General features: G+C 34.0%; 1 protein-coding gene across 2 annotated transcripts in view; it reads right to left on the reverse strand.

Annotated features, from left to right (window-relative positions):
• The window catches only part of LOC111085967 (division abnormally delayed protein-like), a 72,894-nt gene that overhangs the window by 28,532 nt on the left and 21,334 nt on the right, over positions 1 to 23,028 (reverse strand). For both annotated transcript variants that reach the window (XM_022387010.1, XM_022387005.1), the window contains exon 3: positions 12,359 to 13,054. In XM_022387010.1, the coding sequence (XP_022242718.1) occupies positions 12,359 to 12,463 (105 nt within the window). In that variant the 5' untranslated portion in view covers positions 12,464 to 13,054. The remainder of the gene's footprint in view (positions 1 to 12,358; positions 13,055 to 23,028) is intronic.

Below are 23,028 nucleotides of genomic sequence, written 5' to 3' on the forward strand. Positions count from 1 at the left end.
TTTCGATACCCGTAGTGGGCAGAGCACAGATAGCCCATTGTGTAGCTTTGTGCTTAATTAAAAACAAACAAACAAACAAACTTCCTGAAATGAATGTCCTTCTGTCGCGAATTTTATTTATTCTTCTCATTTATATTCAGATATGTTATGACATACACTACGTTGAGAAAAATTAAACGATTTCATTAGTGACTAAATTCATGAGCAAGTATAGATATGCTCTTTCTATATGCGTAAGTACAGTAACAACCTGATTACGTCTCGGTGACAACACCCGAAAATACATATTCCCATCCCAGATACTGCGCTCACGTCTAATAAAAAAAGTGGTTTGTATAATTATTTAAAATGAATGTACTTCTTACAGAATACTTTGCTCCTCGCAATTAAACTTTGAAACAGCATTTATGCAGGCTAATTATTAAGAATTTTTGTCCACTGATCAAATTTTGTCTATAAATTTTCCTCTTGCAAAGAAAAATAACATTTACGGCTGTTAGGGTATACTATATTATTTCATGTTGTATGAGAATTTGTTTGTCCACGAACTACTCCCACAGTTTTGAAGCTAGCAGGATCAAACTTGGCATGCACACTTGGGTTACCCAGGGGAATATCCTTATCGTTATTTTTGTTTGTTTCTTCCGGGTACAGATCTTCTTTGAGGTATTTGTAGAGGTAAATGTGGATAAGGGATTAGCTAGTTCGATACACTGGAGCCTCTGTGAATCATGAGGGTGGCCTTTGAACTCGCAACGAAGCGCGGATATTTTAAAAAGCACCATCTAATCAAAGTTATACAATATAGTTTACAAGCATTATAATCAAAAATAATATATAAACACAAAACAAATTTAACAATGTAAGCAGACGAGTTTAAAATCGTCATCATTACTACTCAATACATTATTAAACTGACAGCCCTTATACATAATTTCAATAAAATTAAAAAAGTTTGTTTGTTTTTGAATTTCACGCAAAGCTACACGAGGGCTATCTGCGTTAGCCGTCCCTAATTTAGCAGCGTAAGACTAGAGGGAAGGCAGCTAGTCATCACCACCCACCGCCAACTCTTGGGCTACTCTTTTACCAACGAATAGTGGAATTGACCGTCACATTATAACGCCCACACGGCTGAAAGGGCGAGCATGTTTGGTGTGACGGGGATTCGAACCCGCGACCCTCAGATTGCGAGTCGAGTGCACTAACCACCTGGCCATGCCGGGCTCGAAATTAAAAAGAAAATAACGACACCAATGTTTCCACATGCACAGTAATTTATTTGTATAAGGTTAAAAGAAAAAACACACCCTACATGTTTAGGTGGACAACATGATCCACCATCTTCAAGAGACAAAGAAGGACACATTTACTGAGTACATAAACGAACTTTAGCTCCTGTAGATCGTGGATCACGTTGTTCACCTAAACATGTAGTTTGTTTCTTTATTTCTATTTAAGCACAAAGCTACACAATGCACTATCTGTGCTCTGCCCAACACGGGTATCGAAACTCGGTTTCTAGCGTTGTAAGTCTGCAGAAAACACGTAGAGCATGTTTTCCCTTTAACCATATACGAATATGTTATTGTGCATGTTGAAACGTTGGTGTCGTCATTTATTTTTTAAAATTATCATCACTACTCCTATACTTTGACGGTTTGTTATTCAAGTATTTACCACAATTTCAACCAAAAGCAGAATATGAAGTTTGACATTATAAAGGACTCCGAGTAGGTTCCTTCAAGTTTTTCAACAGATAATACTTCTGTCACGAAGAAAGTAAAATTGATTATAGAAGAGCGTATAAGTGAATCATTTTAGGGTATTTTCTTTCATTGTAGCCCCGTATGATTTTAATATACGATTCTTAAAAGCTTTTCTTCTGAAATATCGAAAAGTGTAACCTCAGTTCCCCCCCCCCTCTCTTCCCAACAAAAAACGACATATTTTGATTTATTTTTCAAATACATTTATATTTTGAATTTTTGAACATTTCAAGTGCTACATGTGAAGTGCTAACACAAATTGTAGCTCTTCTGTGATAAATGTTTGTATTTCATAACAGTAACTTATGGCCCCCTCTTCTCCTTCGGTGGCTCAGTAGTAGATTTGGCACCTTATAACGTTTATGATAGCCCATTTTGCAGCTTTTCTACTTAACAATAAACAAAATAATGATTTTATCATGAAGTCTGGTAGATTTGAATTGGAATAAAACTTTTGACTTTAGTGAATACCTATCAAAAGCCAAGATCAGAGTAAAAATTGGCTTCTTTGAGTCTTGTGTTTGAAAAATGAATTTAAACTCACACCCAAATCTGCCTTTTTTTACTTAGTTTTGTTGTGAGATATGTTTCATGCTTTAAACTAGGAATTCAATTACAAGCCTTTATTATTTTTTTTTGAAATCTCACTAAAGAAAGTTAACTCTAAGACTGTGATTTTCAAACTGTGTTCCATGGGACCCTGGGATTCCATGGAGTATCATCAAGGATTATCCACAAAGATAACAGGTAATGGTGTTTTTTTGTTGGATCAACTATTGAGTTTTAACCCGTCAGAGATCAGTTGTATTTTTGAAAATCATGAGTCAGTTGATATTCAGCCTTCTCCATACAATTACATACATAATCAAACAAAATATACGTACGTATATAAATTTGTCTAATAATAGGAAGAAGACATGACTTCTGACGAGTGTAGTTAAAACATTTTTACTTTGGGCTTATTTCATTGGGAGACATTTTAAATTAACAATACTGTTACTAACTTGGTCACTTCCATCTTGTTTAGGCTTTGAGAGTGGGTTATGAGCTGGAAGGAATGGAATATGAGGGTTCCATGGTTTCATAAGGTTTGAAAATCATTGTATCTAAAGCAACATAGTTGGGTGTAATGACCTAATAAACTGGGCATGCGTGCTAAAGAAATTTTATATAAAATATCTATTGTAGACTGAATAGGACAATAATTAACTTCAAATAACGGAAGTAGATGGACAAATATGCGATTAAAATCACTGGGATATAATTAAAAACGTTTGTAACACATGTGTCAGTGTTTTATTGTAATTTTAACTAGTACTTGAACAAAGTTTTGAACACAAACGTATTTTTAGAGTTCTACTAATAACCATTGTTTTTTTAGTAATGTGGACAACCATGTCACTATTGATTATTTTGTGGACTAGTTTCTGATCACTCAGGATAACTAATGTAGCCAGTCTCCTTCACGTCCTGCTGCTCTCTCTCTCTCTCTATATATATATATATATCCTCGTACTAGTTTATTGATCAGAAACAATAGATACAGAGATAGAGAGAGAGAGTTCTGAAATGTAATCTAAACAGTTGTTAAAGTTTAGCTTTAGTTAGCGTTCTATTGTGCACAAATGTACACCAACAGTAATCCTGTATGTTGAGATATTAACTGTACAACAACAAGTATTAAACAAGTCTCGTTGGCGTGACTTCCACCATTAAGGGAAGGACTAAGAAAAGTATCTTTAGTTTTTCTTTCGTACGATACATTACGGACACAAATATCTATTAATAGATAGCTATCATTTGTATTCACTTGATAAGATATTAACTAAAGATGATTCTGACGCAGTCATTATTTTGTTAATTATTTTTTACTACGCAGAGCAATTAAGGGTTTTAATTTAACAGAACAACAAATGGTACTTCTTTCTTTGATTTATGGTGGGTATGTAACTTAAATCTCACTTAGTAGCTCAATTAACCAATTATATGCATGCATTAAAGTTACATGTCTACGACTTCATAATGCAGAGATGTTAATCATGTGATCTGAAGGAAGGTTTAATCTAAAACTAGGCTTTCGCGTATGTGCAGGAATTACATACGGGTCTCTAGCATCTTTTACTAAAAATATTGAAAAGTCGTTGAAGTAAGTCTGCTAACTTCAAGTGCAGCATATCCGTAGGTAACATAAATGACAGAAATGTCCGCTCGCAATTATTGTAATCCTCAATCTATGAAATCGTGCATTTGATTTTCAATGACGTTGTCCTTTGAAAAACGGACAAAACAAAGCTATTATGTAACACAATAAATGCCTAAAGTAGTGGATTAGTTATTTAAGTTTTGATTGATATACTTCGAAATGTAAGGAAAATGACTGTCTCATAATGAGTATATATGGGGTACTAATTGCATGGAGAGTCCAGTGCACACATGAAATGGGATGTGAATGGTCAGAACAAACGTATGTTTGTATGCTGTCCCGTGTGAACGGGATTTTCAGTTTCATTGTATGTTGTTTCACGCGCCTTTACATGCAAATATTGCCGGTCGAATAATTTCATACGATAAAATGACAAGCTACAATTTCTTAAACCATTGACACTGTTATAATATTTTAAATATTGGTTACTTATAAACTGTAATCGCTTAATTTTTATGAAATCGTACAGGAGCTCTCCACATATATTCTGAGTAGACTATCAATAAATATATGGTCTTATATCGTTCAGGATGTATAAATAAACACACTGAATTTCTTAAACATACTTCCAGTGCTTATTACATTATACGTGATGTTTTTCAAAGTGCCATTAAAACTCCTCATTATACATCGGAACTACAAACTTCAATCTATCAACTGAAAAAAAAAACTATTTGTTTCTTTGTTATTAAGCGTAATGCTGCAAAATGAGTTATCTGCGCACGACAAGAATCGTACCCCGAATTTTAGCGTTATAAGCCCTAAAGTTAAACGTTCGACCACCAGGGGGGAAACAGAAACCAACTAACGACTACGTGTAGACTGGTCGTACTAGTATTACTACAAATGCTCATTCGCGATATACTTTTAGCTTACATGCAATAGATAAATATAAAGATTGTCACAACACAACTATACCATTCTGTAATGCAATTTTCAGAAAGTTAATTACTTCAGTCAGAGTCAGCGCGCACAATTGGGCTTTAAATTTACGGGTCTTAATTACTTTCTTTACGCTGACGTTAATTCTTAATTTGTATAACTGGCGGCCTTCATTAACAATTTCCTTGATAATTTAAATTTGTATCCCTTTCGAAATGTATTTAGAAATAAAAAATAATAATAAATGACAGACTTGTTTGTGTAGATTTCTAACTACACATGAAGTCGTTTTCATATCGTGTAAAACTTGATTTTGTACGTGTCGTACTTTTTCAGAATATAACTTACTAACTTTCACTAACATGAAATTGAAATTTATACAAATAGCATATTTGTAGAATTTTGAATATTACCTGTTAAAGTTAACATACAAAAATCATACTTATAAAGATCTAAATGGCAAAGTTGTCAAAATAAATTCAATAATCAAGTTTATTAGTAAAAGGTTGCTAACTACCAATGTGTAATTGTGACATGGTATTTCTAATACTTGCGATCTGGAATTAGAATTTTCAATGTGATCGACACCTTATGCGTACATGGACTAAACGACCAGGTCATAGAAAGATTGAGGTATAGCAGTCCGTAATTTCCAACTACTGGCCAGAGGAAAGACAGCCAGGCATCCAACTGCACAAGTCATAACAAAGGCTTTACTCGGTTCTTTGAACCGAATAATGGGAGTGGCTGTCACCTTATGTTTTGAAACTTGACTAACAATAAAACTCAAACGATTAGAGTTGTTATCGTATGTTCAATGCAAAGCCATTGCGGGGGAATCGAACCTAAGATTTTAGCGTTATAAGTCCGTAAACTTACCGCTGAACCACCGGGTGACCAATTTAGAAACCAAAGATTATCCAAAGTTTCACTCGAAACTTAAAGTAATTTTAAAGGTAAAGGATAGAGTTTAACGGTTTAAAAAAATATGAAATATCTTCAGTATTACGTGAGTAAGTAGAGGAGTAGGTCTGACAGGCTTAAAAAGTATGAAACATTTATTGCTGGACAAGGAATTTGAAAGTGTAAAGAAATAATAAAATCGAAACGTATAGAAGATGTGAACTATACACAACTTGACGAGTAAATTAAAAGTGTAAAGTCAAGAAACAACGAAAGTTAAACGTTTAAAAAGGGGGTAGAACATTCACAGTTTGTTTCAAAATTCACCATTGTAAGAAAGAATAAATACTGAAAAGTTTAGAATGTGAGAAACAGCTTAACACACGTGTTAAAAGTGTTAGGAAATAATAAAACTAGAAACAACCTAACATAACTGTTAAGAACGTTAGGAAAGATTAAAAACTGAAAATTGTGAATCATTCACAGCTTGACACGAAATTCCATCAAAATATTCAAGTTCAGTGTGTTAGAAGACATAACGCATTTGTGAAACACGAGCAAATGTTTTTATTTTATGTAAATAGTTGTAATTCCTTTAATTCACTTTAATAAAAAATAACATCCATTACTTTTAATTAGTATTAAACATTAATAGTGTCAAATTTCTAACAAATTGGAAGAAAAGTAATAGTAACTGGCCATTTTGGATAAAAAGCCATCTTTCCTCATATGTTCTTAATTCAAACCAATGGCAAGTAAGGAAATGTTCTAAAATAAAATCACTTAACAGCAGAATAAGATGTAATACACGATTTGTTTCCTGTTGTTTCAAATGTAAAGCTGCACAATGGGCTAACTGCGTTGTGCCCACCAAAAACACCTAAATTTTAGCATTATGAGCTCTCAAACGTATTGCTGAGCCACCGGGAGAACATTGGAAATTTATTGGTTTCTTTGCAAATGCATGGGCAAAATTACACAAAGGGCTTTTTGCGCATAGCCGTCCTTACTTTTGAACTTAACGACTAGAGGAAGGTTGCAAGTCAACAGCACCCACTGCAAGCTCTTGAGCTACTCTTATCTGATAGAATAACGGGATTTGATAGTCACGCTTATAGTTTACACACGGCACCAAAGTGCGGAGCGTGTTTTTACGGCAACATGCTAATTGTTAGATCCACGCCTAGCCCGGGGTCTTCGTAGAGCGAAGCAAACTAGAAAGCAGTTGTTACTCGCGTTATTAATGAAACATAAGTGATTTTAAAAAGTATTTCTATGTGAAATAATCTATAGTTAGGCTAACATAAATACTTAACGAGAGAATGGAGTATTTTAATGTTCAAGTAGAAAACCTGAACTTTTAAACTCCAAATCTCATTACCATAATCTTTTCTAACACATGAATGACAAGAAACATAAGAGAACTATTTTAGTTTTAATTATTTTTATCGCGATTTGTTATTTATTTAATTATCTATCCGTCGAGAGCACTTGGTATAAAAAGATTATTACTTTAATTTGCTGTTATGTTAATCTTATATTAAAGCTTTTTCTTCATTACCCATTCAAGTCGTCTCCAAGCATTATTATTATTACTTTAATGCCTCATCTTCAGGTTAACCTGATTGCAATTACTTTAATCTATAGAGAGATTTGTCTCTGTAGTTTTTATAGTGACTTCTTTAAACTTTTATCCCAGTACATTAAGTATTTTTTATGATTTTATTTTCTGCTGAAACTGTGACACTTTCAAGCAAGACATGAGGTATTAAGGGTAAAAACAACAACAAAAAAAGAACGTTTCTTGGCACAAAAAAAGATAAGATCTTTATTGGAAATTTCAGCCGACTAGTTTTGTTTTTTCCCTTAATATAGTAGCACAATGTGTTTGAAAAGAAATAAAGACGCAAGGTACTATTATCTATTTATTTATTTTTTTTTTGCAAGAAAAGCAAATAATTAATCATTGATTAAGTTTTCTGGACGATTAGATTTGGCAAACTGAAAGAAAATGTTGTCTGAAGGACGTATTCAACTCGTAAGACCAAGTTGTTCACGTCCCTACATGTATGTTATTAAGTCCCACTTCATTTTGTTGCTCAGGGTAACTATTATACGTAACACGGATGGTTTGAAGAGATATTGTTTGTAGGATGGCGGTAAATATCTTTTGTAGCTTTGTCATAAGTACTTGTACAAATAGGCTAAAGGCCTACTCTAATCGATCTCCCTCCGTGGCTTACTCGTAAGTCTGAAGACTTATAACTGTAAAAACCGGTTTTTGATACCAGCAGTGGGCAGAGCACTGATAGCCTATTATGTAACTTTCTGTTTAACAATAAAATACTTTAATGAAACAGTGGTATTTGACTGGCAATATTAGAACGTCAGAACATACCACAATCACAAAGTGCGAAGCGCGATTTTTTTACTTACGGCAACGGGACGCGAACCTGGTACCCTCTTACTTAGAGATCACCCTGCCCGATGCTGCTAATGTGCACAGAACCTTCTACATTAATAATCTATTGTTTTAAAACTCAACTATAATACAGTAAAAACTAATGGTTTGTATCATTCAAGTATGTATTCAAAACCTGATATCCACCAGGCACGTTTTATAGAGCATATTTTGTTAAACTAATTTATTGTACTCCAATTAAAACAGTTAGGTTATCATTCATGGTGTTACTCTGTACTTTGACGTATAGGATATTATAATATAACACATGTCAAATTAGTAAAGTATCCAATCTTCATTTCTAAATATATATGTAATGTAAAAATGATCAGGATTAGCTGAGAGCTAGACATGCTATATTTCAGCGAAACCTTTGCTTCTCAAACAAGACACTGATTATTAAAGTCTTATTGCTAGTTTTTACACCGTGCTTTAGACTTTTAGAGGACAGAGTCCCACCACAAATGGAAGAAACAGGACAGTGGAGGCTTAACGTCATAGCAAGAGTAAATGTATACCTTATTTGACCTTTCGATGCGATTTTAGAGAAGCACGCCGTTTGTCTTCTAGCACACAGTCATGATTTGAGACACTACGACCATTTTGAGTTATTTACCTACCAAAAGCATGCAGGCCTTCAGAGCTAAGATAAAATCCTTTATTTATTGCCGTTCCATTCGTGTTCCAAGACTACTTAAATTATCACTAGATTATATATAACACTATCAAATTCCGAGTGCACATGGTGACTGTACTTAGGCCCACACACACATCCGTTTATCAACCTTCTACAGAGTAGGAGAACTTTAAAGAAATAACTAACAAATAAACAAACACTAGCCTCTGACCCTGAGGATCTTTGATTTGTAAATCAAGAACGCCTTTTGACACAAATCTGGGTCAGAGATCATATTATGCAGCGTGCATGTATTTTCTTGTTGCTATCGTTGAATGAAGATGTGACAGCTAGACATCTCAGCTAAGCTAACCCAATTCTATTGCTAGAAACGTTTCTAACCTCCATAATTCTTTTATCTTGGTAATAACATCCCTGCCACACACACACCTTTTTTTATATAGAAAATTTGAAAATGCAATACGTTTGGTGGGAAACCACATTTTAATTATGCATCTTGAAACCTAAGAAAATTGAAATTAAACTTTGTGTCTTAGATGTCAAGTAAAAATCATAAACATCTACATGAGTTTGCTTACGAAGCATGACTGGATTAAAAAATTCTAGATGCAAGCAATGCCTCCTAAAACGTTGTATTCTACCACCACAAAATGGCCTACAGAGATTATGAAAGCCTAGCATAGATAATTACCTCATCATCTCCAGTAATATGGTATTAGTTTTATATCAGTTGATCAGCTCGCAAAAAATTTCACAAAAAATGATAGATATTCCTAGTTATTATATTTTGTGTCGAAAATAATTTCGAAACCAAATTATTGAAATGTATAAAAAGTTTTTAATTGTTCTTACCTATCTCTGTGGAAAACTACACAATGGGCTATCTGAACGCTGTCCATTGAGTAGACTCAAACCCCGGATTTTAGTGTTGTAAGTCCGCAAACTTAGCGCTGACTCACCAGAGGGTAAAGGTTCTAATATATGATAATGATTTTTTTCATGTTATGACTTCAGAGTTTACAGCTCACCAGCAGTAGGTCTGAGGGCTTATAACACTAAAAATTGGTTTCGATACACGTGATGGGCACAGCATAGATAGCCCAATATGCAACTTTTTTGCTTAATGACAAACAAACAATCACACTATACAAGAAATACACACCCAGTAGCAGTATGTTAGCAGTAATTATATTAAAAATATTTGAAAGTATTGTTCAAAATCTAATTCACATATATGGCATGCTAAGTACAGTAATTTAAGGTAGAGCTCAACGTATAATGAAGTAAAAAAAGATTTAAAAAATTATACGAAAAATGTCAGTGCGTTATATTTTCTTTGTTTGGTACAGAATAATTTTAAAGCGTAAATTGATAATGGGGTAAAATATTTGAAATAAATGAATTATTGTTAACGATCGTGCTATTCACGCACTTTGCTTTCTCTTCTTATATCCATCAACTATATTCATGTTGCACTTATTCCTATCAGGAAAATTGACTCATACAAATGTAAACATAACAAACTGCTATTTATTACTGGTAACCAATCAAACATATATAGAATTAGAAATAGGTTTTGATTCTTACTGGCAACACATTACTTTCTTCCTTTGCCTCTCTTGGTTTATTAATTCTCTCTCTCATGTCTTTTGGTCTTCTTTTTTTCTTTTCGTTGAACTCCTTGCTTTTTTGTTCCTTTCTAAAACACACGCCAACAAGTCCCTCTCTTTCTGACCTTACACTTGTTTCCCGTATATGAGGTTATAACGTTTCATAACCATAGAAGGTCTTTTAGTCTCCATACCGGATGAATTTAGAAAGGTGGCCGCTCACTCCAATAATTTTCTAATAACTTAAAGTGCTGTAAGCAATCCTCTAATTTCTTAGAGATTGACCAAAAGTAGGCCGCTTTTTCCCCTCTGTCAACCCCAACCGATACTCATTACCCTAACTTCATAAAAATCATAAGCAGCTACTTACTTTAATAAATGTTTGTTTCCAAAACTATTTTAATCAGACAGGAGTAGTTCAAAGAGTTGACGATGGGTGGTATTGACTAGCTTCCTGCCCTCTAGTCTATCACTTCAAAATTAGGAACGGCTAAGCGTAGTTATATCTTATGCTTCTGTAGTTTCTTGCAAAAATTCTAAAACAACTACAACCTATTTTGATGCTCTAGATGTACTCTTTAATACTAAAACTACTAGATAAAAATTTTAAGGTATGAAAATTACATCTATGGACGCCAGCATAAAATAAACAAAAACAACATACAATGTAATGAATATCAAATATCATTCGGTCAGGAAAAACAAAAACACATGAAAGTATCATTATACGATCGTAATATATTTTGTTCTTATTATATATCCATGCGTATAAAAAAAGCACAAAATATTTGACGCCACCTATAAAAACTACGAAAAGTTTGGGTTTAGAGCGAAGCCACAGTGGTCTATTTACTGTCTACCGCGGGGAATCGAAACCCGATTTTTAGCGTTGTAAGTTCATAGACTTACCGCTGTTCCACTGAGGGACCGATGAAAAGAGACTGTTTTCTATCTAGTAGGCCTGGAGTAAAACTTGGTAGTAGTCATTTGGATATTGCTATCAGCTGATTTGATATATATAATTCTTCCAAGTAGATGTCGATTCCCAAAGCTCTTCAAACAAATGACACACATTCATAGCGAAAATAAAAATCAAATTTATACAAGTTCATACTGTATGTATCCTACATAACTTTTAACCAAATGACTTATTATGTCACTAATTGTTCATCTTTAGAAATCTCGTACGGTAGTACTGGTCATTGTTGTTTATCTTTACTTTATTATCCATGCACTTGAAACAGTTGTGTCCACGTTTTCGTTTTACTTGATGGTCAAGAACAAATGTTTCTCTAAACGTGATTAAAGACAAACGAAGCTGAGACTGTTTCGTCTTTTTATTCCCCCACTTTTTATTTATTTATTTTTGTAAATATATGCTGTTATGTTTTAGCAAGAAAAATTACATTTCAAATGGTTGGATAGACAAATAAAACACCACTATCGAAAGGTAGGATCAGTTAGAATTCCTGTTGTCTTTTCTTCTGTGTTGGTGCCGTTCAGTTTGTGACACCCTCTCCCCCCCCCCCCCCAAAAAAAATATATATATATAACACTGCTATTTTAAAACAGAAATAACATTAGGATATTTTGAAGATTTGTTTTACTTTCTCGCAGTGTTCAAAGACCCTCTGGAAACAAAACTAAAACTGTTGATAGATAAAACTTGTATAGTGTTACTTGCAGACATCTGTATTCTCCTTTACTCATACTTCAACATCAGGAATTAAAGGTTAGTTAACGTATGTAGTATATTTATTTATAATGTTTGATTGGCATAAGATATTACATGAAAATATGGGCTTAAAGGTAAAACTCTTGTAATTAAATGGACAAGGTATGATTTTCAATAGGCTGTTACATATGCATTAAGAATTAACTACATATTCTTACCCGTGCAGTGAGTTCCGGACCATGTTCCATTGCGTACATTAGACTTTCAGTTATTTTGGTGTCCATCATACTGAGCACCTTCTCAATGTTGTGGTCATCTATCATTCCAGAAATTAGAAGTTCCAGGCCGGTTACAAAATCATTCCAAGGGTGGTCTAGCTCAGCAACGTGTGCAAGGCACCCACGAGCTACGTTCAAACAATAGCCACTGCATGGTTTCCATGACTTCAGTCCTTGGCAATGAGCACAGTAAGTCAACTTTAACCAAGGCTTTAGTACATTCCATCCCAAACTCCTTGTGGTCAGTGGTATTGATGACTTCTAAGCCAAGGATTAAAGCTTGCAACAGCGTCCTAGCATCTTGAAACGATCTGGAAAGCTGAAAGGCAAGGTTTTTCGGTATCTCACCAAAAGGTTTTATATTCGACTGAACTTGTCGTAAACAAGTGACGAACTTCTCTTCGGAAAATTCAAGATTAGGGTTAATACCATGACGGTAAACATAAGGAAAAAGAGAAGTGAAAAACTCAGCCACCTGAGCTTCAATATCAAGATCTCGTCCTCTGAGGAAATCTGCTAAATTAGAATAGAGTTCAGTCCCAGCAACTTGTGCCTCAGGCTCTATGTTGTGATATATTTGGGCAAAGAGCGCCTTGGTATTGTTTTCTGCCCACTTGACCATCTTGAGGAAGGTTCCTGTAATATATATATATATATATATATGTATATACAGTTATAAGTACTATATCTGTTAAGCAAATAACTACATATAGTATATTATGATATAGTTCTAAACACTAGAAACAATGGGTTATAAGCGCATAACAACATAGTATATAGACAATAAGGGCCCATATGGTTCTTCAATTTAAACCAACTCTTTAATGTTCAGGAATTTATCGATTTCTCTTTTAAACTCTTGTAAAGTGTCGGTCTCCAATACTGCCGACGCAAATTCATTTCATAAACCAATCACCCTGTTAGAAAAAATAAAACTGTCTTAACTGGAACCTACCTTGTCTTTTCCAAAACGGAGTTTTTATCCTTTCGTTCTATTGACTTCAGAATATAGCACAAATAAATCAGATGACTTTATCCTATCTATCATCCGGTTAATATTTTTTTCTCCTGAGAAAATGAGAAATTTGCCTATCCCCATACGATAACCCTTGCATCGTAATAACCTTCCTCTGAACCATTTCAATTACGTATGCCCTTTTTTTAGGTAAGAATAACATTATTAGGATGCAAGGGTTATCGGATGTATTGTGTAAAGTTTCCTTCCTCTGAACCATTTCAATTACGTATGTCCTTTCTTAGGTAAGAATAACATACTTTACACAGTACATCTTTTGACTTTTAATCTATATAAATCTATACAAATACAATCTACAATTCTGTTAGCTTTACGAGCACTGCCTCAGTAATGGTGTGAGTGACTTATCTATTACTATGCCAAAATCATTTTCTTCGGTCACGCTCATAAGTGGACTCTCATTTATATTAAACGTGTGATTCAAATTATGTACATTACTTCCACTTACTATAACTAAAGGTTATTTGCCAAATATTTGTCCAGCTAACCAACTCATCCAAGCCATTCTGAAATACCTAAACATCCTTAATAAACCTAGAAATACTTAGGGATATAAATGTCATCTACAAACTTTACTAATTTACTAACTGCGCCTCTATCAATATTATTAATGTAAATAAGAACAAGCGTAAAGATCCATGTAATCACTAACTCTGTAGCACTCCAATTGTAACAAGGTTCCAGTTCGACTGGATAACAACTTTATATCTTTTTCTCAAGCAAACATCCTACAATCCAATTTACTCTTATTTTCCCATCTAGACAAATGTGTAGTTTTGAACTATATATACAATATTTTAAATATTATATACAATATTTTTAGCTACACTTCTAATCATTATGTGAAAAGTACATATGTTGTTTTTTTATGTGATCTAAGCGTTTAATTAAATCTCTTGGTTACTAGATGGTTTTCTAAGCAAGCACCTAGAGAAGATTGTTTCTTTTGGTTCTTATATACTATAATTTATTGCTAATATTATAAAAAGGTTGAAGACACTGGGTTAATCGATCATATACTGGAAAAAAAATTGCTTGGCGTTTTATAATTGGCATCGATGGTTTTCCATGTTATATTAAACTACAATATGTGTAACAATGTTCGAACATTCTAGATTTCAAAAGTGTTGATGTTTTAATAAAATCAATGCATCGTTTTTTGGATTTAATTTAATAATCCAGTAGATAACGTATGCTAATTAAAAGAGTGTTTTAATAGCTTTAATGGATATCAATAAGTTGCCAAGTGTATTCTCCATGACAATCATTGTTATAATATATTTTATGCTAAGTCTGTTCACCTTGAATATCATAGCTTGAACACGCTTTTTAACAAAATATAAAAACTCTTGTTTTCAACTGCAAAGCTACATAATGGGTTATCTGTACTATGTCCTCCGCGGAGAATCCAACCCCAGATTTGAGTATTTTAGCTATCTCACCGGGGGGACAAACAAAAAACAATTTTCTCTAAAAATACAAAATGAACGAAAAGAAATGACGGCCGACTCCACTTGACACTGAGGAAAAGGTAATTCAATCTTCACTTATGTTCCGCCCTAAAGGTCTAGACTAGATGTAATTTTTATTGTATCAAATCTGCTCGTTACCTTTACTTTAGGGTCTCTTTATTATACCTTTAATTCATCCAGAGTAATTTATAGTTTGCCTTTATGAGTAGCCACCCCTCCTAAGCACTTAAATACTACTTAAGTTCGAAATGTAATAAGTATCATGGCGCAAGCATTATTTAAGCTTTATCATTCCACTTTCCAAAAGCTTTCACAAGGACAAAATACAGAGAGAATAATTACATTAAAAATATACTGTCTGGCATTTTATTACTTACACTTCAGCATTTTCTTTTTTTTTGGGGGGGGGGGACTTTACAAACTTCTCAACACGGAAAGTAACAACTGTGTGTTCTTATCATGATAAACTTCAGACAAATGGAACAACACTGGAAGTATGTTTACTAGGAAACAAACAACAGACAAAAAAGTCATGTGAGTGTACAGTTTTTTATATTAGTTTCCGCCTAGTACATGTTACCCGTCAAAATCAAGAAGGGATTATCCGGAAACAAAATCAAACAAGGTAAAGTGCCCTCTGTGGATGGTGGCAAGTTTACTAGCAAACTAGTAAAAGAAAAAAAAACTATATGTAGGTACATAGTGTTTATATTGATTTACAATTTGTACACACTAACACTACTCACCAAAATTACAAAGAGGCCAGCAACCATGCTGACAGCTGTCTCAGGGTTTACAGTGAAACTGTGGATCCTCACAACCTCCTTAACATACTCGTCAAACAGTCTCAGTGCAGAGAGATAAAACTGACAATTTGTGTCTGCTCTAGTTACTTAATACAGAATCCTTTTCAACTTTAATTAGCTTTTACTTCCCCCTACCCTTCTAAACAGCCACTTTACCTTACACATTAGTGTTAAGGGTGATGAATGAGGTTTAACTCAGCTCATGTTCATCCAAGTTTATCTTTGTTTTTGTAAAAATTAAAAAAAACTTTATATTCGCCATCTTCTAACGAATAAAAAGTTAATTTTAAATGGTTATTTATATTAAATTTAATCTGGATTCTACTATTCTTATATCTAAAAATGGAAAACTTTTAAAATACAACAGGCGCATTAGCACATTATTAACAGAACATAAAATTCACAAGATCTGTCTACTAATTCAGTTGTTAGAACACACGCACATACTTATTTTTGGCCCGTGTCCATAGTCAGGTTGGTGTTGAAGGTATATTCTATTGAATCTTATATTTTCAGAATGTATCATTGCTTCTTTGTCAATGTAATTAGTTTAGCCTTTTAAATTCTAGATATGGTGAATATGGTTAGTTTATCATCGTTGACCATCGCTCTCGCCGCTGTAAATACTGATGATAGATTTAACATATAAAAGGTAATTGTGTATAAAATCATTGATTTGATTCCATATTAAATACATTAAATAATCAACTTTATATACAAATAGAGCACCAACAATCACGACCTAATGGTGAAAGGTGCAGATTCCTCTACCTTGGATGTTCACACACGTATACGTGAACTTCACGTTTATCTAATTTGACTCTATTTGCAAATACTTCGAATGTGCCGAATTTTATGTGTAACCGTCATCAAGCTTCGAATAGCTAGTTTTATTATTTTTGACCGTTCATGGTGAATCACACAGACCGACGTATATAGTACATTTGTTCAACTAGTTCTGGTGGGACAGTGGTAAATTTATGGACTTACAACGCTAAAATCTGAGGTTCGATTCCCCGGGTAGACACAGCAGATAACTTAATGTGATTTTGCTCTAAAACAAACTGAGAACATCCCACATTAATTTGTTTGTTTGCTGAATTTCGCACAACGTAACTCTCGATGGCTATCTGCACCAGCCATCCCTAATTTAGAAGTGACAGACTAGAGGGAAGGCAGCTAGCCACAGTACACATCGCAAACTCTTGACCTACTTTTTTATCAACGAACAATGAATTGACCGTCATATTATAACGCCACCACAGCTGAAAGGGCGAGCACGTTCGGTGACATGATTCAAATCCGCCACTCACAAATGGCGACTCGAGCGCCATAACCACCAGGCCTTCCCCACATTAGTAAAGCAATAACACACGTTTTCTAATTTCTAATAAAGTTCTGCCTGGTAGTATTATTGATTATACCTGATAAGGTGTCTTTATACGCTGTAAGTATAATGAATTGTCTGGAGTTTATATTTACGATAAATATATTTTATAGCCCCCTAGTGGCAGCTTAATAATGTTTAAATTATTCAGGATGGACAACTTTTTCATGGATTTTGTATATATATATACTTTATTCTTGCTAGACTATTTTATACGTTCACGGTCTATCCCTTTCGAAAGGAAGGATTAGCTAAGTCCAAATAAGTGGGCCAGTTTTTTCTTATATACGACATTAATATGTGAAGAATTTCAATGAAAGATATAGAGAGCTATGGTAAAAGGTAATTTATATGCTTTGTGTCTATAGAACTTTCTGGCAAGATAATTGTTGGTACTGGAAAAAGTAACATATATACATAACGAAACATATATGCATTATATCCTAGCGGGTTTGGTTTTGCTGAAGAAAAAGATTTAATGCATAAGCTAAACAATTAACAAGTTGGATATATCTAAGTCCATGAAAACTTTTTTTTTCAGACTTTTTGCGTATAAGCTTATTTGTGCTTAGCCGTTCTTAATTTTAAACTAATAACACTAAAGGAATGATAAGTAGACAGTCAACAGCACCGCCAACTGTTGAGTTACTCTTAGCTGACTGTCAATAAATTTGACACATTGATTTTATTAGGAGCGTTGGCAATTGGGGATTGAATGAGTTATTTTCTTTTGTGCTGTGTCTGGAGTGCAAATCATGAGTTAGATTTGAAAGAGGTTTGTCAGGAAAAATTTACGTGTTAAATTATAGACAATTTCATGCTGTTTGAAAACGAAAGGTAAATTTTATATTTCAAACCAATCCAGCATTCGTTCCGTGAGTTATGGCAATCGTAAACTTCTAACGATGCAATACAACACATTTTACTGCCTAATACAAGAAGTAAGACTTTATAACATTATCAGTTGTAAAAAAGATGTCTGGGGAAGGAATTCATGCAATTTAATTTAATCGTGTTAAACGTGAAAGAAGGGAAGCGTGATGGATATGATCCCGAAAAAATATTCACAAGTGAATTTCACTCTGAATGATTTTTTTTTTTTTGCATTTCCAATAAAACTTTCAATAAGAAGTACTGTTTTCTGATTTTGAATTACAACTGGAATTTTCACACTGAAACATGAACGGTCTGAATAATATCAGTAAATAAACAAAAAAGCTGACAATAGTTTCACAGCGTAAAATGAAAGACAGCTTCGATAAACGAATAACAACTCCATAATGGTTAAAATTCCAACGTCGACGTCGGAATCAAGTAAACTAATAATTCAACATACGTAGTTTATAACTCTGTCCACATAATGAAGACAATACTTACACATTATTGTTATTAGTATTATCTGTTATTGTTTTCATCCAGCGTTTGTTGTTATTATGAACCTATAGTTCTTACTACTCTGCCCATAAATATTAATGCAAACTACTTTACAGTAGTAAAGCTAGAAAAATGAACGTAAACGGTCTTAATGAATAAATTTGAATGCTGTGAACTTATTATAAGACATTTAATTTTTGAATTTAAGAAGTCAATTAGATACACGCAGTTAATTTGGTTTGATAAAAAAGAACAAGAGATACTATGCACAGTTAGCTCTTTGTATTACTATGCGCGAAAAATCTGAAACAGGGCAAGAAAATTCAACAACTCTTTCGTAAGTTCAGCACGATATCACAGGTATGTCTTTTTTTTGTTTTTGTTTTCGTTTTTTGAATTTCGCGCAAAGCTACACGAGGGCTATCTTCGCTAGCCGTCCCTAATTTAGCAGTGTAAGACTAGAGGGAAGGCAGCTAGTCATCACCACCCACCGCCAACTCTTGGGCTACTCTTTTACCAACGAATAGTGGGGTTGACCGTCACATTATAACGCCCACACGGCTGAAAGGGTGAGCATGTTTGGTGAGACGGAGATTCGAACCCGCGACCCTAAGATTGCGAGTCGAGCGCCTTAACCACCTGGCCATGCCGGGCCCCACAGGTATATCAAATTTGTAGCGTTTTGAAATTGTATAAACCGATTTAATTTAAATCTAAACTGTTATACCTGTCCCAACTCTTTAATCCTCATACCTGTATAATCCGATACTTCGCAATCACATACCTATATAATCCGATACTTCGCAATCTATTCCTGTATAATCCGATACTTCGCAATCACATACCTGTATAATCCGATACTTCGCAATCACATACCTGTATAATCCGATACTTCGCAATCTATTCCTGTATAATCCGATACTTCGCAATCACATACCTGTATAATCCGATACTTCGCAATCACATACCTGTATAATCCGATACTTCGCAATCTATTCTTGTATAATCCGATACTTCGCAATCACATACCTGTATAATCCGATACTTCGCAATCTATTCTTGTATAATCCGATACTTCGCAATCACATACCTATATAATCCGATACTTCGCAATCTATTCTTGTATAATCCGATACTTCGCAATCACATACCTGTATAATCCGATACTTCGCAATCACATATCTATATAATCCGATACTTCGCATACACGTTGACCCGACGAGTATGGGACCATTGTGATATTTCTGTAGCAAATGGGATTAGTTATTATCGTAATATTATTAATAATTTCTGTTATCAAATTCATGTAATGAACTCAACGTACATTTCAATATATCTAGCTTTCCTTTTAACACATGTTGTATCTCACTCGATGGTTTTGTTGTGATCGACGGTAACAGTTCTTTTTTAAAGTAATAAATATCTTTAAAATTAAACTAGTGGTTCATTACGCAACATAGGATCAGACAAGAGTAGCCCAAGATTTGGCAGTGGTTGCTGTTGCTTAGCTGACTCCTCTCAAATCTATCAGTTCTAAATTAGGAATGCTTAGGCACAGATAGTCCCCGTGTAGTTTTGCACGAAATTCTGAAACAAACTCACACAAAAGCATCCATATCTTCGCAGGAGACAAAAGCAGATACGTATTAATACTGCCGAAGATGAGTGATTATGAGAATACAACAAAAAGTGGGTAAGTTTTATTAATTAACTTGTTCGATGGCTTTATAAAGTATTACATTACAAGACTACTGGAAGTATAAGTTATAAAACCAACAGTTTAACTCACACCTCCGAGGACGCACAACATGCGAACAGGTAAAACACAATTAAATAGCTTTTATGAAACAAATAATTAAAAAAAAAGACTTTGCCACGTGGCGAATGTGCCTTATTTCGAGAAGTAAAAGTGTATTTGTGTTTGCCAAGACTCAATATTCTGCACCACGCGGTTAAATAATTACTCAAACAATATATATTGTGTACTAAAGTATACGAAACACCTTCCATATTATACATACACATACATACATATATATAGACTTTTAACATACATCTTTCCATACTCTAGCCGCATACCGCTTTCTATAGATGTGCATAAGAACAGTAAGTGTTTTGATCTGTGGCTATATCCGGTTCCGCTGATTGCATGCTGATAAAGCAGCGGACTAACCCAATCAATAAATCTGCTGACATCATAGGTATAGAAATGATGACTCACAACCTCCCGATGTTTTCCCTGTTACAGGGTTAATGATTTCTCAATCAATTAACATTAACAAAGCACGCTTCTTCTTTCTCTGTCAGTATGCTTTTTAATTAGCCGCGGCCATCAGCGATAGTGCGTGCTCTTGTGCTCCTTAGTAATACTCACCTCAATAAGAATATATTGTCATAATAGAACGAAATTTATTGGACCCAGTGTATTATAATTAATGTGTTTGTAGAATGCCTGTCCAGAGCGAAATCACAGGATAGAAGAGTAGTAAAGGGGGATGAAGGAACACACACACACACACAGGAGATAGAATATGTACACAAAGATATGTGATGAAGACATCAGTTCACAATTACACTCGACCATCAAAGAGCGCATGCGCATTATATACACTAACAAGGAACATACCTTTGTTTTTAACTATACAGACCACGTTTTTCGTGCTGACCCTGAAATTAGGTGCCCTTGACTTTTCTCTAATATTCTGAAACTCTTATTTCGGACAACTTCTAAATTTTACGAAAAACGCATTTAAATTTAATTTACAATTTTGCCCTCTAATCAATGTTCGTATTGGTTTGTTTAAAATAGTTTCAAACATCACACTGAAAACAAAAACTTTTCAAAATTGTATATCTTTCAAAGTCTGGCGTTTTCAAGTATTCACGTTGTTTTCGTAATTGATATCACTTAGCATTTTCTAACCATCTCTATAGTTAAACAAACGTTAGTTATTATATACCCTCATCTACTAATTACCCCTGCCAGTGTCATATTTTATATATCTCATTCACTAATTACCCCTGTCAGTGTCATATTTTATATATCTCATTCACTAATTACCCCTGTCAGTGTCATATTTGATATATCTCATGTACTAATTACCCCTTTCAGTGTCATATTTTATATATATCTCATCCATTAATTACCCATGTCAGTGTCATATTTATATATCTCATGTACTAATTACCCCTTTCACTGTCATATTTTATATATCTCATCCATTAATTACCCATGTCAGTGTCATATTTAATATATCTCATCCACTAATTACCCCTGTTAGTGTCATCTATATAAATAAACGCCAATATATGTGTGTGTGTACCTGTTCCTTATACGTTTCCACATTTCTTCATCAATCAGCACCAAACATGACACAGTGATACAGGATGACATGAGGAAGGTCATGAGAGGTAGCGGGATGGGCACCCATCTAATTTCATACCTAATATCGGAAACTACCAATGTTGTATATCCCTCAGCATTAGAATGAACTATGTAACTACTAATTTTAGAATTCTTGAAAACAGTAAGTTTTTCTTTTCAGTATGGATAACTATGTATTTTTATTGCACTTTTAATGTTTATTATGTTAAGTAAAAAAAATAGAAGCACAATTTCCTTTTCCTTGTTACAAACGAGTTTTTATTTCACCTGTCCAACTGACGGGTACTCCAGTTAGTATTTTATATATCTCATCAGGTAATTACCCCTGTCAGTCAATTACCCCTCATCCACTAAGTACCACTGCTGGGAATATATGTTTTATTTAATTGTTCACTGAATACTCTTGCTGGCGTCGAAGATTTATTTTTGCTGCTCACTAATTACCCCTTGTCGAGAAAAAAGATGTGTTTGTCTTTGGAGAGATCGAACAATAATTCACTGCTTACCGTCCATTTATGTTAAAATTAGTTTCTATTGACATACCCGTAATTAGCTACTGAGACCAAAATTTTATATTTTTACCATCCATTAATGAACTCTCTAGAAATAAAATCACACATTTGTTATGTACTAATAATGAATAACATGGATAATTACTTTTAAACCTGATGTCTGCTTTATCCATCTGGTTTCCAAGTTATATTTGTTCTTCACCAATTACCTGTAACTTAGTTATACTCTATTGCTCATTCAATAATCCAGTTTAACATTATCATTGTTTTTTACAACTTACAAAGAACTACTAACACGTACAAACACGGCCCTGAAGTATTTGTTGTGAACAAACAGGTCATTTACACCCATAATAAATATTGTCTTTGCTTCCGCTTGACTTTATGCTAAACGAGGAAGCAAATGAGAGAAAAATAATAATATTCATAAAATTTCATAAATGTGAATTGGTTGGGCAAACTTAATAGAATTGTATGCACTTTCAAAGCCGTTAAATGATAAAATATATATCATCGATCTTACGAAGCAGTAAACATGTTTTCCTGGAAAACACGTCAAGGATTTGATAAAAACGGTATGTGAATAGCTTTCATCTGAGTATCCAGACAGTCTCTTTTGTTTTTACATAGTTACACGA

This window comes from Limulus polyphemus, unplaced genomic scaffold (assembly GCF_000517525.1).
Source record: "Limulus polyphemus unplaced genomic scaffold, Limulus_polyphemus-2.1.2 Scaffold32, whole genome shotgun sequence".
Classification (NCBI taxonomy): domain Eukaryota; kingdom Metazoa; phylum Arthropoda; class Merostomata; order Xiphosura; family Limulidae; genus Limulus; species Limulus polyphemus.